The 19,606-nt window shown below is 40.1% G+C and overlaps 1 protein-coding gene across 3 annotated transcripts in view; it reads left to right on the top strand.

The window, feature by feature from the left end:
• PARD3B (par-3 family cell polarity regulator beta) overlaps positions 1 to 19,606 on the top strand; it is a 1,067,283-nt gene that overhangs the window by 705,388 nt on the left and 342,289 nt on the right. For all 3 annotated transcript variants that reach the window (XM_060106399.1, XM_060106400.1, XM_060106402.1), the window contains exons 17-18: positions 18,288 to 18,494; positions 19,229 to 19,466. In XM_060106399.1, coding sequence (XP_059962382.1) covers positions 18,288 to 18,494; positions 19,229 to 19,466 — 445 coding nt within the window. The remainder of the gene's footprint in view (positions 1 to 18,287; positions 18,495 to 19,228; positions 19,467 to 19,606) is intronic.

The raw sequence follows: 19,606 nt of genomic DNA, 5'->3' as shown, positions 1-19,606 counted from the left end.
TAGTTGAGCTCCACCATTCTCGATGCTCTCATGTCACCTGTGGCAACAATATTTAGGGCTTCTTACATGAGAGTGGCTGCTCGAGTGATGGTGGGGTTGGGTGGGGAGCGCAGGCGGCCATAAAATGAGGTCACGAACATTTCAGGCGTATAGGATTCCATGACAGGAGAGCAGACAGGTGCAGGAGAGAAGGGACAGGCATAAGGAGAAAAGGACTGGGGTTGATCATGTTAAATAAACATTGACTTCAGGGCTTCCCTGGTGGCGCAGTGGTTGGGAGTCTGCCTGCCGATGCAGGGGACACGGGTTCATGCCCCGGTCCGGGAAGATCCCACATGCCGCAGAGCGGCTGGGCCCGTGAGCCATGGCCGCTGAGCCTGCGCGTCCGGAGGCTGTGCTCCACAACGGGAGAGGCCACAGCAGTGAGAGGCCTGCATATCGCAAAAAAACCAAAACAAAACAAAACAAAAAAAACATTGACTTCAGCCTCTCCGATACTGAACACTGGAAACGAGGAACAGAACACCAGGTGCAACCAAAGAGCAGGTGTGAAACAGAGACCAACTTGGGACGCCCATCTTAGCCAACTGCCCTGGTCTTCGTGTCCCAAGGTCCCAGGTACAACCTTAATCTCTGGATTCAAACAAACTAAGAAATAATTTTTTTCCCCTAAGCTCTGAAAATATATGCTTCCCATCATAGACTGAGTTGAAAGAAATCTAGGGTCTAGATCTAGACCCTAGATCTAGACTCTAGAAAAGTCTAGAGACTCTTTCTAGAATGTCAGTTCTTAACTCTTTGAAGATACCTGTCCTCTAAGGACAGGGAACTATTTTATGTCAATCAGCAAATCGAAACCATTTCATCTTGAAATAGCCCAGTCATGAACCTCCTGGCCAGGTGTATACACTTTAAAGGGCCTAATTTTCCATAAAAAGAAGAAAAAGACATATTATATATGAGTTTATTCCTGAAATGCATCAGTAGGTGAGAATGCCTTATATCTGGAGTTGAGGACAGGAAGAAACTTAATTCTACTTTGTGTGGCTTCCTGGTTTTAACTTAAGCACACCAGTAGCTTTGGTCGGCTTTGTAGAAAATTTCCCATCTGTTTTCTAATTATCAAAGATGTTTGTTTAAATAAATTTTCTTTTCTCAACCCCTAGACCTCTTTTTATTTAATCATGCAGCAAAACTCTAATATAGCATAAGTGAGGTTATCTAAGCAAAGAAGTATCATTTCACCATAGGAAAAACCCAAGCCATGGAGAGAAAAACTCATATTGAAACAATTTAAATAAAAACGCTTATGACAAAAGAGAAATGTGGAATGAGGAGATTCCCCCCGCATCTTTAGTTTATATTTCTCTGCAGAGGAATTTAATCCATAATGATATGTGTTTGTAATATATTTCTCTACAGAGGAATTTAATCCATAATGATACATGTTTGTAATATATTTCTCTGCAGAGGAATTTAATCCATAATGATACGTGTTTGGACATCTTACCAATCTCTGTCTTTTTTTTCTTAATGACGTAGTCTACCTAAGAATCCTTATGCAACCTATGGCCAGAGACTTCTGTCCTAGCATTTTAAGAAGCCAGATATTTTTAATAACTTGAGTAAAACTTAAAAGGTAACTCTTAACATTTGTCTCTTCTTTGGATATTTCAGTGACTTAAATATAAGAAAAATTAAATGTCTTGCTGTTAAAATTAAATTGCTTCCCCAAATCATGTTTCTTAAATTGCTAAAATAGGAGAAATGTTCTTAGTGATTTGAAAAAAAAGAAAAAATCAGGGTTAAAACAACAACAGAATTTTACCATCTTTTAGTTTTAAAAATTGCCAAAACTCAGTTGGCTGTTGGTCTCACAGTATCCAAATCATTGTCTGTCTTCATATAAAAACCAAAGCCTTCAGAGTGTGGGGATCTTTACATGACTATGGCCAAAGACTTCTGTCCTGGCATTTTAAGGAGCTAGGCATTCTTATTAATTCAGTTCCCTGAATTTGATTTAATTCAGTGCACTAAACAACAGCAAAACGTTTCGTGTTTTCTTTTTCTACAGCCTTATTTGAATCAAGGTGGACCTAAACACATTCTTTACCCAAACTATCATGTGACCAATGCCCCTTTTTGATAACCATGCATGACTTTTTTTTTTTAAATTGTAGTAAAATACACATAACATAAATTTACCATCTTCAAGTGTGTAGTTCCATAGTGTTAAGTACATTCACATTGATGTGCATCCCACTTCTAACATGCCAGGTATTCTAATAAATTCCCCTCTTCCCTGCAGTAAGCACACCACCTCTGCAGCCAGAACTGTCAGGGTGTATTTGATGATCTTGGGCAGAATGTTTCCCTCTACACCCACAAGAGGGAAAGCAGTTGTTACCTTGGGGAAGTTACTCAGATTTCTAGAAAAACTTTCTGTCGGGTTGGCTGTCACGGTGTGAATTAAAAGGTTATGTCAGAGGTTAAACTATGCAATTAAATCAAGAAAGCAGATTATTCTAGTAGCTGACATTAACTTTTGAAAAGAGACAGGATTAGCTGTACTTAGTCACATATAAAGTGCACAAAGCAAACACCGGGAGAAAAATTATTTCAGCAGGTACTTCCCTTGAAAGAAAATCATTCCATCTCACACCTCTAATTTTTCATCTTAATTCTGTTACTTCACGAGGCTCATTATCCTTTTCCAGATTTGCACACAGTGGCTGATGCGTTGTGACGGGTTGTTTTTGTTTTTCTGCCTTAAAAAAAAAATTCCCTCCCTCCCTAAATAATTAGCTGTAAATTAACCTTTTCTCTTGCTGGAATATTTAGTGAGATGGAGTAGAGAAAATAGGAACGTGTAAGCGAGACTCTTTGGACAGGAGATAAATTCTCCAAGGCCATGAGGGTATCATTTATTAAATGACTGCTACAGTCCACTAAATGGGCCCCTTTTGACCTGAAAGAGTTAATGCTGTAATGAAAGTGTCTGGGTTGTCCCCAGCTTTTCTCCCTTGGAAGGCTCTGACCCACTAATGGTGGTAATAATAATAACAGAAAACAATCCCGCTTTGCCTCCATTACTCTAAAACTGTTAATGGTATCCTAATGTTGTTTTTATTCTTTAAGTGTAACTGAAAACTGACATTTTGCTCAGCTAAAATTTCTAATGTGGTATTTTTTTTCACTGCCGTTTTTACATACCATGCAGGATGCTGAGTAAGGAATAAGACAAAGGCTTATAATTGGTCTTTTAAATCATTATAAACACTTATTTTAAAACAAACAAAATGGCTGCATGACAGATGCAACCTGAGGCCCACTGGTTCCAAACCTACCTGTCAAGGTTTGGGCTGAGAGACTAGCCCAGGTCTTTCTAGCCGGTTATTGACTCCTTTGATCCACTCCAGCTCCAGCTCATGCCATACACGTAGTGACTGACAGTGCCCTGGGTGAAAAAAAAAACAAACAAAAAAACACTTATTTTTCCCCCCATGGCTATATCTAGTGCCAATAACTCAGTCATAAGATGAAGGGAAAAACTATTTAATGTTGCATCACAAGCTCCTTCCTAAATTCTTAGCCAGAACTAGGCAGGGAATATAAAAATATGACACTTTGCTCAAAAATTGACTTAAAAATAAGAACAAAAGTAGCTCTTTTGTTGTTGTTGTTCCCATATTAGCAGTGAACCAAGTAATGCTTTCTTTTTTTTGACATAAACACTCTTTAGAAAAGCCATATTTTTTTTGATTTTATTAAATTAATTATTAAAAGTGGGAAAAGAGCTCTGTCATGTTTGAAACAGAACTGGGGCTTCTGGTCTGGAAGGATGACTTCTGTAAAAGGCAAAGAATGACCATACTTCCTTCCTGGGGCGGTTCAGATTGCTAGCGTTTGACACAGAGCGCGTCGCACACAGTAAGTGCTAAATAAAGCTTAGCTGTTTGTTAGTGCTGTTGAGCCAAAACAAAACATCCATCCCAACTTTAGGTCCTTAGGCCATACACACACAGGGAAAATGGGTCCCACCTAGTGTGTAGCGCAGTTCAAAACCCCCTCCTTGTTTATTGTCCACAGCAATAAACAAGTGTATTCGGGCGACTGTGTTGGGACACAGGGCCTCAGACTTCAGAGACCTCATATTGCCAGTGGGGTAAGTCGTACCTCTGGCCACCTGGCTGCTTCCCTCTCTTTGTGCTCTCTCTGTCTGGCCTCACCTCTGTGCACCCGCAGCCCCACGTGTCTACTCTGCAGTACACAGATTAGTGGGCTTGCCACCCTCCACAGGCCTCTGTTCTCATCTTTCTCCCTCCCTGTCCCCTGGACCACCTCTCAGTCTGTCTGATGCTGCCCAGTTTTCAGGGGTCCATGTAAGGCCAGAGTCCTTCTTTTTCTCCCCTGATTCCCACCACTCACTCCATGTCTTGCTTTACCCCACCTTGTTTAGGGGTGCTTTTGAATTCTGCATTTTGACTCTTCATATAGATTGCTTGTGCCTTAAGAGCTCACAAAGAGATACCCCTCGTGTCTTCATTTGATCAGTTCAGTCCAGTGCCTATGACAGATTTAGAGGAAAACATCCCTCCTTTTCTTATTAAGAGCAATATGACATGTATATATGGCATGTTGAAGCTTTGCTACTTTCTTGTACCTGCGTAATTGCATCTTAGCCCAACAAAAACCCATGAAGTTTGTATCACTGTTCATTTAGACAAGTTACTTAACCTGCCTGTGCTTTAATTTCCTCAGCTATAAAATGGAGATAACAATAGTGTGTACCTCATATAATTGGGTTAATATCTATATAAAAGTACTCAGAACATGCCTGGTGTAGGTGGCTGCTGGTGTTTTTACCATCATCCTCATAATCATCCTCAGTATGACCTTTTTCATTATTGTACTTTTACTGATGAGGAAACTGAAGCCCAGAGAGGTTAAACAGTTTGCCTAGACCCCAAGTCTTCCAATTCCAAGTCCACACCCAAGATGCCTCTTACATCAAAATCTTTATTGTTAACCACCCAAGACCACTTGCTTTTAGTCCATCATTTCCTTACTCAGTTTACAGAGAAGTTCCTAATTCACAGTTCGTTTAGAAATTCTATGAAAGAGAAGCTTGAGAGAAACATACCCATAAAACACAAACACCCCTCCAGAAACAGACACCTCCTCCCTGTGAGGCAGCTCTGTCTCTTCCCAAATGTGAGGTCTCTGTTGAGTGGCCATGGGAACACAGTGGGAAAAACAGGCACTTAAAAGTGATGCCAGGTTTACTCTTATCTCTTCAAAATCCAGAACAACTTTTTTTTTTTTTTTTTTTTTTTTTTTGGCGGTACGTGGGCCTCTCACTGTTGTGGCCTCTCCCGTTGTGGAACACAGGCTCTGGACGCACAGGCTCAGCGGCCATGGCTCATGGGCCCAGCCGCTCTGCGGCATGTGGGATCTTCCCGGACCGGGGCACGAACTCATGTCCCCTGCACTGGCAGGTGGACTCTCAACCACTGCGCCACCAGGGAAGCCCCAGAACAACATATTTAATTAGCACAATTGTAGATAGGTTGTTTGAACCCTTGGTCAACCATGGCAAGAACTGATTGTATTCCTCTTTTGGAAGCCCTTCTATTTTTCTAAAGTGTATAACGATTAGTTGTAGGTCTATAATTATTAGTAACCATCTAGAGAATGGTCCCTTCTTCACGGAGGAGTCGGAGCCAAGCTGAGCAAATGAATTTAATACAACTCTTCTCATCATTGGGGAATTTGTCTCTCATAAAATCCACCCTGTAATAGACTAGAAAATGCTCACCTTTAGACTGACCTCAGACGTACTTCTCACCGCTGTTATCAGTTCTGTACTTATGATCCCTTCACCAGCATTATAGCCAAGGAACAATCTTCCCTGCTCCTCAAGTATCTGTCTGACCTGAGTTGGAATAACTGGTGGGTAGTTATATGAAGGAGAGATTGGAGAACAGGGCATTAAGTCAAGACTCCTCAGGTTACAATCGAAAGAAACGAATTTCAATCTGGCTGTTGCAAAGAAGATAATTTGTTGCTCAAGCAACTGTAAGTTCAGAGAGTGGATCTAGGGTCTGTGTCAACTATATTCTCACAGTTTTAGTTCCTCTCTTTGTAGAAAAGCAAGATGGCTACCAGCAACTCCAGGTTTATCCTCCCAGTAACCCCAGTAGCAAACAAGATGACTTTTTCCTGATCACTCTATAAGGATTAGTTCTAATTAGCCAACAACGTACTCCTGAACCAACCAAGGGGATGAAATGACTAGTCGTGCCTGGGTTAGAAGCACACTTCTGGGTGAAAGTAGGGGAGGTGTAGTAACCCAAGGAAAAGCGGGATACCCCTTTCAGGTGGAATAGTGGATACTGGATAGTAAAAAAAAAAAAGAAAAGAGAGAATGGATGCCCATAGTAGGGGGAGGTAAAAAGGGACAGATCAGGATAACTGGAGCATTGTGATGCCCTTCCTCTTTCTCTGGGAGCTTCCCTCAGTCAGCGTAAAGCAATGTTTCCAGGTACCGCTGACATTTCACTACAATCCAGCAAGAATTTCAATACAAAAAACATTGATCATGGACTTCCCCGAGGGGGAGTTATTAATGGAAATACCACCTTCTTGTAACCTTGTTTCCCGCTGACAAGGGCTCCTCGGGCTGAGTTATAGGGAAACTCTAGCATGTTGTCAGATTTCACAAAAACATTAAGTGGGGCCTCCTTTTCATATTTGCCACCTCATTTATTTTGTGTGTCCCCATGTTATTAGTTTTACTGTCCATTAATCATTATATATTATAGAATACAGTAAAGTGTGCTGAAGGAGAGATAGCACTGGGCCCGGCCATGCCAGTCACAGCTCAGCCATGCGAGAAGGAAACTTAGGAGTGATAGGCATTGCCCCTTCCTACCCATTCCCGGAGGCACAACCATGAACACCTCTTGCCTCCCAAGTGGAACAGAACATGTTTCTTCAGCCTTTCCTACCTGGTCAAAGAAAGATCTGAGGATAGTAGTCTGTTCACTGTTAGGACAGATGACTAACCACACTAAAAATGTTTTGGAAGAAATTGTTTCACAAAAGCCTGAAGTTACAATTGTAAAAAAGGAAGAAAGTAAAGAGCAAGGTATTTTATAAGCAGGGAGCTCCACTGCTGTATGATTTCAGTCTTTCTTCTAATTTGTCCTATAAATTTCTTCCAAATTATCTTTTCTCAAAATAACAGTATCATCAAGCCATTCCTCAGGTGAAAAACTTTCAAAGGCTTCCAACTGCCCCCTGCTCTGAGTCTCACCTTCTTAACTTTGAGACCCTTCATATCTCACTTCCTCCTCTGTCCCCACACTTATTTCCCACCAATCCCCAGTTTTCCCTTGCTGGTCCTCCATCCTGTATACCCACTACCAAGCAGACATGTCAGGACTTTTCCTCATATGTTTCCCTTGCAGTAGAGTGACTGTCTCCCTCCTACCTTTCCCGTGTATTTGATCCATCTTCAAGGACAAGTCCTGCTTCATTCATGAAGCCTTATTATTATCCTTTGACCTGGGATCACAGTGTGCTTTCTCTTCTCTGGACTTCCCCAAGTCTAAACTACTCCAGCCCTGACCTCTGCCATATGTCAGGGTTCTCAGCTCTATCATTTACAGAGATGCCTATTGACTAATGATCCCAAAAGCCTTATGACCTTGCCTGGTTTGTCATTTTGTTGATGGTGTCATGGGTTGCTCTGAGGGAGAGGAGTCACTTGGCTGGTGAAAGAAACTAACCAGCTCTTTACTTGCTGTCCCAGACATGGTTATTTTCATCAAGTGATTTTAGCACTTGGTTTCTCTTTGGAAAATGCCTCTGTAAGAAATAAACTTATTTGGGCTATTGAAGGAAGTGAAATGTACAGAAGATGATTTGAAAAGTGATGAAGACTGTTAAACAATAGAAAACAAAAAAGTAGAAGTTTTGAATAAAGAGTGAAAATTCAAAACTAATGATGACTCAGGCCCACAAAGTATGGATGTGGAAACAAATTCTCCTGGCATTCTGTTGGCTGGAGATAATCCTCCTAATGAGTGTAAACATTGCTCATGAAAGAAGACATATGGTACAAACTAATGTTTACTGAATATTTACTGTGTGCCAGGCATCACGTTCAAGCTCTGTATCAGATAATCCTCTAACTACCCTGTGACGGATGTGCTATCATTATCCCTCTTTTACAGATAAGGCAAGGGAGGCACAGAGAGGTACAAGCCTCATCCAGCTTCACACAGTTAGTGCAGAGGTGGGGCTAGAACACAAATCCAAGCAATCTGTGCTTGTATTAGGTATTGCTTTAAAGACTAAATTTTTAGTGGATGCTGAAGAGTTAGTTAACTGGTGGAATGAAGAGATAACATGTTCCCCATTGGAAATGTAATTCCAGAGAAATCTAGGAGTCAAACATTTTTATTTTCTAAAATTTGGGGATATATTGCGCTCAGATGGGTACTTCGCAAACATTAGGGACTGCTCTACATTCTCTGGTGTTATCACTGCATGTGTTCATCTTTGCTCTGCACTCGGATTATAACATCTTGGAGGAAAGCAAGTGCCTTATCTTTTATGTCTGAGGCATCAAAGAATTTGGCAGGAGCTTTAGCTCAAGAATTGTCCAGACATAGCATCTTGGCCAAGTCAGTGGCCGACCTTTTCTCGTCTGCCAACTCAGGGGATTTAAGAGAGGAATTGGAAGGGTATTGAGTTGAGTGGTTCTTCTGAAATTTACATAAGACATAATAGTAAGGCACTGCCTCTCAGGAATGGTTCTTGAGATCTGTATGATCTCATATGTGAATCTAAAAAAGCCAAACTCATAGACACAGGGAATAGAATGGTGGTTGCCAGGAGCTGAGTGATGGGGAAAATGAGAAGAGATGTTGCTCAAAGGCTATAAACTGACAGTTATAAATGATGGGGATCTAATGTACAGCATGGTACCTATAGTTAACGGTGCTGTACTATATACTTAAAAGTTGCTAAAAGAGTAGATCCTAAATGTTCTTATCACACACACACACAAAGGTAACTATGTGAGGAGATGAAGGCAATAACTAACTTTATTGTGGCAATCATTGTGCAATATATACATGTATCAAATCAAAATATAAATATATACGTATCAAAATCAGATATATATATATATATCAAATACATTGCACACATTAAACTTACACAGTGTTACATGTCAATTATATCTCAATTAAAAAAATAAAATGTGGGCTTCCCTGGTGGCGCAGTGGTTGAGAGTCCGCCTGCCGATGCAGGGGACATGGGTTCGTGCCCTGGTCCAGGAAGATCCCAACATGCTGTGGAGCGGCTGGGCCCGTGAGCCATGGCCGCTGAGCCTGTGCGTCTGGAGCCTGTGCTCCGCAACGGGAGAGGCCACAACAGTGAGAGGCCCACGTACCGCAATAAATAAATAAATAAAATAAAATAAAATAAAATAAAATAAAATAAAATGTTTACCCAGGGTTAAAAAAAAAAATCAAAGACTCACAGGAACAGTTTATTTCTCTTGATTCTCAGTCTCTCCTAGACACACACTCATGCTGGGGCACACTCTCATTGAGAGTAATGATGAGTAAAATTGCTCTGATTCCTTATTTTATCCTGCCCTTCCTCCCTCCTCTCTTTCTTTGTAGCTCTCTCTGGACATGAAAACGCAGTTGAACTTGGGTAAGATCAATTGTGTAAGGTGTATCCTCATTTTATACAGGAAAGAACTTTATAAATTATAAAGCAACAGGAAAATGTTAGTTACTATTACACTTGCCTTCTATTCCTCTTAGGACCTAGCACAGTTCTGAGTGACACAAAATACTCAGTAAACACTCACTGATGGCTGACTTGATTTTGGCTTAACACTCTAACGGTAGATTGAAACCTAGGTTAAAGCATATCTCTTAAGAGATTGCTATTCATATTACTGAATATTCATATTATATATTATTGTTATTCAAAACTGAAAAACCTTACTTTCTATCATTTCTGGAAATACTGAGTAATTGAAAATTCAAGGTTTTGTTTTGTTTTTTCTTTTTAGTGCAGTCAGTTAGCTATAAAAAGGGGAGAAAAGAGTAAAGCAAAAATTATAAAAATAATTGTTGGCCCTAAAAATATAGAGGTATCCAATTTACACTACATCCTGTAAAAATGTCTTCATGTGGATACCATCCAAGAAATCAATCAGTTAGACTTTTTTGTTATGCTAATGGTTTTTAAAGAAACTTATTAGCATCCTTTTTAGTATACTTTATCTTGAGAGTATGGCATTATACAACCCACGCTGTATAATATGTAAACCGCTCAACAATCAAAAGCAGAAGAAAGAGGTGCTGTTGAAGCAAGCCGTACAAAGAATAAGTGGTAAAAAGAATGAGGAGGGAAAAAAAAATCACTGAAACAGGGCTTCCCTGATGGCGCAGTGGTCCTGCCTGCTAATGCAGGGGACACGGGTTCAAGCCCTGGTCTGGGAGGATCCCACATGCCGCGGAGCAACTAGGCCCGTGAGCCACAACTACTGAGCCTGCGCGTCTGGAGCTTGTGCTCCACAACAAGAGAGGCCGCGACAGTGAGAGGCCCGCGCAACGCGATGAAGAGTGGCCCCCGCTTGCCACAACTAGAGAAAGCCCTTGCACAGAAACAAAGACTCAACACAGCAAAAATAAATAAATAAATTACTAAACTCCTACCCCCAACGTCTTTTTTTTTTTTTTTTTTTTTTCTTTTTGCGGTATGCGGGCCTCTCACTGTTGTGGCCTCTCCCGTTGCGGAGCACAGGCTCCGGACGCACAGGCCCAGCGGCCATGGCTCACGGGCCCAGCCGCTCCGCGGCATATGGGATCCTCCCAGACCGGGGCACGAACCCGTATCCCCTGCATCGGCAGGCGGACTCTCAACCACTGCGCCACCAGGGAGGCCCCCCACAACGTCTTAAAAAAAAAAAAAATCACTGAAACAATTTGTGTTCAGAATGAAAAGCCTGTTACCAAGACATACAAAGAAGAGCTGGAAGACAAATAAAGGTGTTTTTGGCAGTGGGTAAAAATAAGACTATTCAAAGTGCACATAAGGAGGGGAAAATAGCAGAAAAGGCTGATATCACAGAGAAGTTAAGCAAAAGGAATGAGTCGTAGAAAAAGACAAAACATAGAGAAGATGAGTGAGTAAATATAGGTAGGGCAGAAATTATTAAATCCTTGGAAATGACACAAAAAAACCTAAGGGTCATATTAATGAAGAACAGGAGGCTGTGTGTGGGCTTTGAGGGCGTGAAGCAATCGTGAGGTGTGTTTCTCCCCATAAACTCCCTTCAGCCTCACGGCACTAGAGAACAGGGCCGTCTGCATCCTGTAACCACCCTTTCCTTGCACCTTCCTTTATTCCTACAACAAATATTTATTTAGTATTTCTCTGCGCTGACAATACAAAGATCAACAAGATTAAGAAAATGGTAGGTGGCATTCATCAGTCCTATTGATCCCATTCCACAGGTAGGAAAGCTGGCCTCTTTAGTCAGTTTATTTGACTCTCAAGTGAGTCTCCCCCCCCACTTAAATAATAAAAGGTTTTTTTTTTCTCCTTTAAGTAGCCACATTTCCCTTCCAGAAACCAATGTTATTTATGTAATTTTTAAATTCATTATTAACTTGAATGCCAGTTAGGGTGGTGGTGGTGGTGTTGTTTTTGACCCAGTGGAGTTATCCTGATAAGGCAGAGAGAGGGAAAACAAAGGATTATAACAAACTAGTCTATTGGCATTAGATTTGAGTCCGTCAGTTGCCTTAACAGAACCTACCCAGAGATACAGTTATAAATATATTTTGAAAAAGAGTTTCCCTACTAAATTGAACCACAGAGTCCATTTTCTTATCCACAAACTAAAGAGTAAAAGAAAAAAACAAAAAAGTGTTATGAGAATATTTTGGTGTAATAAATTCACTATTCATTACATTTGTGGGATATAATTTGAGTCCAGGAAAGAAACCAAAATATGGCATCAGACTTTGACTTTCAATTTATAAAAGAGGGAATTTTTAGTGAAGAAAATTAAAGTGTACAGCAACACTTAGCAGAGATTTGAAGTCACTTGGAGGGCCATGCCCACACTTATAATCAAAGCATTTGTTGTATTTGTTCACCTAATCTTCCCGTAATTTTCTCTATATCTTTTCACTTTAAAATAGACAATGTTTGGAGACAGAGTAGGAAAGATTATGCAAATATATGAATATTAATGAGAAGTTCATTATTGAACATTTTGACACGAATTTCAGGAAATGATAAAAGACCCTGGGATATATGAGATTTTTAAAGGAAACAAAACTCTGCTCCTAGAGTACTTGGAGATTGCCAGTAAAAGAACTGAGATCCAAATGACAGCAGGTAATGTATAAACCAGATACATTATGCCCTATGGTACATGAATAGGAAACAGGGCACTATGATAAGCTTGGAATGATGATCAGTATTTGCAATACTGAGATAGGCAAGAAGGTAATTAGGCCCCTTATGGACACAGTTAACAGATAACATAATTTGGGAAATTATACATTTGGATATGATGGGGAATTTGAGCTAATGGATTTACAGTGATATCTATTAAAGCACATAAGACATTTTGCCTCTAGGGGAAACTACTAAAAAAAAATCAAAATTTTCAGTAAGTGTAATCTGAAATAAAAAGACAGCGAGATGTGTTGGAGAATAAAGTGGTGTTGTGACTTCCTAGTTGGAAGTTGTAATAATTTTTCATTCAAAGAGTTTTAAGGCTATTAATTTCACATCACAACTCCCCATGAAGCAAGTAAAGCATTTCTATTGTATTTGCCCAAGTTCATTGTTCATAATATAGCAAGGCCAAATTGTTAATGAAAGCAAGCTTTCTTGACAAATTCATGGCCTTCTTAAGTTTCATGCTGTGTCCCCCGGATAGCATTGCAATCTTTTTTTTTTTTTTTTTTTTTTTTTTTTGCGGTATGCGGCCCTCTCACCACTGTGGCCTCTCCCGTTGCGGAGCACAGGTTCTGGACACGCAGGCTCAGCGGCCATGGCTCACGGGCCCAGCCACTCCGCGGCATGTGGGATCCTCCCAGACCGGGGCACGGACCCGTGTCCCGTGCATCGGCAGGCTGACTCTCAACCACTGCCCCACCAGGGAAGCCCTGCAATCATTTTGATCCCCAGTTTACTCTTGCACACAATTCCTTTATTTTAGGGGGAGGGGCTCTAACATAATTAATTTTCACTTAGTGCCTTGAGGGCCATCAAGTTATTGAAATTTGCAAATTAATACATTATTTATTGTTCATTTATCATGAGTATTTGTTAATTATAAAGCTCTAGCTTGGAGGAAACCTCACCATGTATATGAAAGTGAATACCTTCCCCCAAATAATTCTTTATGTTTTAATAAGAATGTATTGGAAGCAATCTCATCAATAATGGAAGATCCAATTACTGGTCTTCTGGATTAAGGCATTCTTTTATTGCAAGATTTTAATGCTAGAATGGGAAGTTCAAACATTGCCATTGAAATCTCAGACTAATTAAATGATTATAACCTAAGGGGAAGGGCATCCAAGACTCCACTATTAATCTTCCCAAGAATAGCCTCTATATGTGATGAACAGATGGATATATATACCTTATTTCAGAAGAAAAAGCTGTAGGGAGTTGTTTGGGGGAAAAAAGTCAGTTTAACTTTTGAATAAAAAAAGGAAGGATGGTATTTATTTATAGAGCCCTTTTCAGCTTCTTGCAGAAGGAATAGTTGTATTTTAAAATGCAGTGGCAGATTGAACCAAATAAATTGTGCTAGACCTCCACTTACTCAAGTGTTTAGAGTTGATACAAAAGCACCAGTGACAATCATCATCACTAATGCTTTATGAGTCCCTATTACGTGCCAAGCACGCTTCCATACTCGTCTTATCCAAATTTTACAGATTAGGAGGCGGAAGCACAGGAAGGTCAATAACTCAAGAAATAAGTGGCAGAGTGGGAGGGTGTTAGATGTCCCACAGTCTCTCCACTTCACCATTCACTATCACTACTCTCTAGACCGTTTTATTCTCTATTATTCTAATCACCTGCCCTGCAGGGAACCAACAGCAGCTCTCAGCTATAGGGCAGAGGCAGGAACCCAAGACTGGGTCAGAAAAACTGAGGTCCACATCCAAACAATCCTCCAGGAAGGACTTTTTGTTTTATAGTATGTTGAAATGGGACTTTCTACCTAGAAAGGCTGGGGCAGTGGTTTCTCAGTGTTTTGACTCCGTTTTATAGAGATCCCTCTCCACCTTGACAGTAGCTCTGTACTACCCTTCTCCCCACTTGTTTCATGCACATGGGAGAAATGGTGGCAGAATCCTTTAAGTCTTTAGACTTGAGTGTTCAGTTTCTTCATAACACAGTATTTTTCTGGATGGTGGGGAACAGTGGATGTGTCTGAGGGTTGGTGGAGCCAGAAAACATGGCCCTGAAATGTCCCTAGACTCTGTATGGGGAAGGCTTCCAGGACCAAGTCAAGCCAATCCTTCATTTGGGAACAGGTGAATCTTCAAAAATGCTGTAGCATCTTTGAAAACAATTATTTCTGTAATGGTTCTTTATGAGACTTTTACTTTAAGGAAAAATTTGGCACGTGGAACGTTAAGCATATTTTCATTATACCATTTTGAGGATAACTTTTATCACGCAAGATCCCTCTTTTAGTACCTTTGATAAACGTTGTATCATTTGTTTCAAGAAATTTGTGAATGTCAACTTCATGTTTCTGACAGGAAGATAAGTTTATCTGGATCTTAGAGAACATGGTCACTGAACATAGAAGTCATAAATTTAAAAAATAAAGTCATGCTAGTAAAGTTTGTGAAAAGATTTATTTCTTGGCATTTGCAACTAACCTAAACTGGCCTGGAAGCTATTGAAAAATCATATTCAGATTAGTTCTGTGGATACTCAAAATGGGACAAGTAAATGCTCAAATTTGGACACAGACCACCTTGTGACTGATAACACGTGGTATTCAAAGATTACTCTCTCAGATAATTGCTTAAAATCAGCCACAGTCAATACCACATCAGCTACAGGTGAAGATGTGAGGACTCATCACTCTTGGGGATGACTTCAGTAGGATAGAACTTTATATCATCCCTTCAGAGAAACCTCTACTTGTAGTGGGAGCCTAGAAAACAACATGATTTGTATAAATGGTTAGGCTAAAAATAGTGAATCTTCCCATTCTGAAAGCTACAGAATTTCCAACGCAATGGCAACCTAAGCTGGAACTGGTGAGGATAGGGGTATGGAAGGGGGACTGACTGTGACAATTTATTGTGCCCACTTAGGATCTTTGTGTAGTAAAACGCTTTATTCCAAGTGTTTTGTTGACATTTAGTGCTGATGCCATCAGTTGACATAATAGTCCCTCGGAACCCATAACCTGGACCTTCCCTCAGAAGCCTTGGACATGTAAAGGAAATGTGAACTCTAGTCAAGGTCCTTTTCATGTGGAGATTCAATTCAGTCAGTTCAGTGCACCTGTAAGTCCTGGTACGGACTTTCCTGATTTCAGATTCTCCTCTCTAACATCAGTCTTTTTTTTTTTTTTCCACCACTATATCCTGTTTACTCCCTAGAAATAAATAAAAAGTTGTTTTCAAGCCTGAAAATCCCTGAGTCCACATTGGTAACCAAGACTCAATTGCCTTTCTGCTTTTAGTTTTACTATGTACTGCATCCGGTAGAGCTAGGTTATAATTTGGCCAACATTAGTTGACACTTCTAATTTGTGACTTCTGTTTATGTAAAGTGAATTACTTGCTGGCTCTATTAATTCTGCAAAGCCCATGAATCCTTAATGTTCAGTTTGCTTTGAATGAGTAACAGTGTATTTGTTCCTTCTCAAATATGACTTCTTGCTGAGATTTAGATGAGCTCCTTTTACATAACATGCCTTATGTCTTGGATGATTTATTCACTTTCATGTTCCCCAGAATTTATTGCTAAAGGTTGACGTGAATACTTACAGTTTGGGCTCTAATATAATCTCCTGAATGGCAATTAATAAATAAAAGATGGTTACTATTGTTGACAGAGGAACTAGGCTTTCTCAGATAGTTTTCATCTTCATGTTTTCACCAAACTTCATGTCAGATCCCTAGGGAGTGATGGTGTAAAAGATTTTCTGTAAACTCTGAAGCTTTTACTGTTGCTTTAATACCCTGAGCCTCTATGTTGCTTTTTGTTTTCTTGTCAGAAATGATCTTATTCAATTTCTGTTTCTTCCACTTACCTTCCTTCCTGGGACTATAAGAAATATGCCTCTTTCTGGATTTAGTAATGATGTATTCTTACTATTTATGATTTGCAAGTAGCACCTGAAATTTGTCCCTGAAGTTTCTTATATTATTATTTTTTTGCTTAGTCCCATCTCTGTTGCATTTATTAATGATGCACTGTTGCCTATAAAATGTAATGTTTATTGTCATCATGTATATTGTTCAAAGTGCAAAATTGCCTCCTGTAAGTTAATGATGAAACTGTAAAACAACATCCAGTTTTTGCATTTTGTCCGCTTGATTAGGCTCAGGGTCTTATTTTACAGATGAGGAAACTAGAGGCCATTTTAAGTAGCTTGACCATCGTCAAGTAGAGGGTGGAGGCCAAGTACAACTTTAGACAGTACAGAGCAGAAAAGGCGGAATTAGGCTGCCTGAGGACAGTTCCCAGCTCTGAAGCTTATTAAGTGTGTATCTTCAGACTAGGTATTTATCTGCTCAGTGCCTCAGTTTCCTCATTTGTAAAATGGGAACAATTTTGGCAGTTGCACAACTGTAAGGACTATGGTAAGTTAGGTAAAGCACTTAGAACAGGGCTAAGCACTCTCTGCATTATTAGTTATTAGCATTATTGTCATTATTTTGACTATTTTTAACATATTCACAATATATGGAGGGTGTGTTTTGTTGTTTTAACTTTATGCGTGTCTATATATCTATATAGTCATTATACCTTTGTTGTACTTCTTTTGTATTCCTTGTATTACCTAGTGATAATGTTCCTGATGGCAGCATTGGTAGAAGCAAAAATACTGATCATAGTAAGAAAAGATAGGGCTGTTTACTGAGCCTTACTATATGCTAGGCATTGAAGTAGGTACTGTATGTACACAGTCCTTAATATGAACTCCATCTGTATCTACTAAAAAACTGCAAAGTAGTTTATTTCCAGAAATGCACATGTAACCCCTTCATGACAGTAATCTTTGTACCTGGAGAGGATCATGAGCTTTGGCCCTGGTGGAAAAGAGCCCTGCTAGAATTCCCTCCATCTTTAAAATAATCCTTGTGCTGCTGGTATTTATATAGCCTAATCTTGTTACAGACAACTAGGGGCCTGGCTGTGGGTGGGAATGGGGGTCAAGGCATGGGTGAAAAGGGGCAGGTGACAGGGCAAGACAAACAGTGCAAATGAAAAATATTACATATCAGCACACACATTATTCAACTTCACCTAGGTTTTTTTTTTTGGAATATTATATCATATAAAGAAAACTACCTCTTTCCTAGATACCCAAATAGAAATACATTTGGAACAGTAAGCACTGACACAGAAAAGTTGTTTTCTTTCTTGCTCTGCTTTGTCAACTAAAAAAATTGCATTCACCATACAGTAAGAGTGCTAGAGTATGGTAAAGTGTTTAATCATAAAAATTACAGTCACTTCAATGCTCTTTGATTTTTGTGCATAATACATTACTTAATAATTATAAAAACAATGTTGGAGATAATAAAAGCTACAATGTAGGGGAGTGCTTGGAATGAGAACTGTGAAACACTGTTAGGTGCTCTGTATGTATGTGCAACTGTGTGTGTGTGCATATACACCCTTCATACATATAATCTCTACAGACTGCTATAGCCTTTCAAAGTCATGTATATGTGTGTGCACATGTGCATATATATATATGCATGCATATTTATTTCTATGTATGACATATCATTTTAAATCTTCCCACAACTTTATAGAAAAGGAAACTAAGGCTCAGAGAAGTCAAAGTACTTGCTCAAAGTCACAAAAAGTGGCAACGCTGGGGTTTAACACCAAGTCCCACCTGCTTAACCCCCCTCCTCCCTTTTTGAGATAGAACAACAACAAGCCTTCCCACTCCACCCCACTGCTTCATTAGGGGAAGGGTGACCTTTTGCCCTTTTTTCTTCCAGACTCGCCAAGCAAAGATTTCGGTCCAACTCTGGGTTTGAAAAAGTCCAGCTCCTTGGAGAGCCTGCAGACTGCAGTTGCCGAGGTCAGGAAGAACGAACTTCCCTTCCACCGGCCCCGGGCGCACGTGGTCCGTGGCCGAGGCTGCAACGAGAGCTTCCGAGCAGCCATTGACAAATCTTACGATGGACCCGAAGAACTAGAAGCTGGTAGGGCAACGAGCTTGCTGAAATGGTTTCTTCCTCTCCTTATTATCTGCGAATCATAGGCAAGAATGGGTGCTTAACTACAGAGAAAAGTGATTTAAGGTCACAATTATATTTTTGATATTAAAAGTAATTCATTTCCCTGATATGTTTTGCCCTTTGGCTTAGCGAACATGGAACTGGATAACGCAACATGTGATTTATTTTACAGTGCAACCGCCAAAGAAATATTCTCCTTCAATTTCCTACAAGGACCAACTGTCATTTACCCTTAGGGTAGGAGCACTAAGTATGCATCTCTTGACATTATTATTCAAGTCATTAGATGCAGCCTCAACCCGAGGACTGACTGCTTTAATTGGGTAGAAGCAGTCCGGTTATAGCCGAACTCAAAAACTTCTCCTGGAAATAAACTCACCCTGTTTGTTTCCCAGCATGTCAGCGTTCTGAGCTGATCAAGGTTAACAAGCTGCTTTCAGAGAGATCAGTGTTTCATCACATATCAAACCTTTTATACTACTGGCTAAGCAACCAATGTCCCCCACTCCCAGCAGCAAACCTTGCTTGAAGTAACCGTATTTAGGCAGTTGTCTCTTCAAAGGGTACACGTAGCCTCGTGGCAGGGTAGAATTCCGGAGTGCCTTTATTCATTATCCTGTATTTTACATTTTAACTTTTCTTGAGATACTAACAGTAAGTGCCCCTGACCATGTGTATTGATTTTTTTCTCTGTACAGATGGTCTGTCTGATAAGAGCTCTCACTCTGGCCAAGGAGCTCTGAATTATGAATCTGCCCCTCAGGGGAACTCTGAGCTAGAGAATGCAGAAAATAAAGCCAGGAAAGTCAAAAAACCGAAAGAAAAGGAGAAGAAGAAGGAAAAGGGCAAATTCAAAGTCAAGGTGAAAAAGCAGAAAGAGGGAAATGAAGATCCAGAAAGGAAAATAAAGAGGAAGGGATTTGGTGCCATGCTGAGGTAGGGACCTGCTTTGAAGGCAAGGTTGGGATGGTTTTGTTTTATTTTGTTTTGTTTCTGCTGATGAAATCACTCATTTGTGTGCATTCAAAAAAAAATGCAAGCTTTCCCTCCTCTTCAGCTAGATGCCTAAAAATCAT

Source organism: Mesoplodon densirostris, chromosome 8 (assembly GCF_025265405.1).
Source record: "Mesoplodon densirostris isolate mMesDen1 chromosome 8, mMesDen1 primary haplotype, whole genome shotgun sequence".
Lineage (NCBI taxonomy): Eukaryota > Metazoa > Chordata > Mammalia > Artiodactyla > Ziphiidae > Mesoplodon > Mesoplodon densirostris.
The sequence above is the reverse complement of the archived record's forward strand: the minus strand, read 5'-3'. Positions and strand labels throughout refer to the sequence as shown.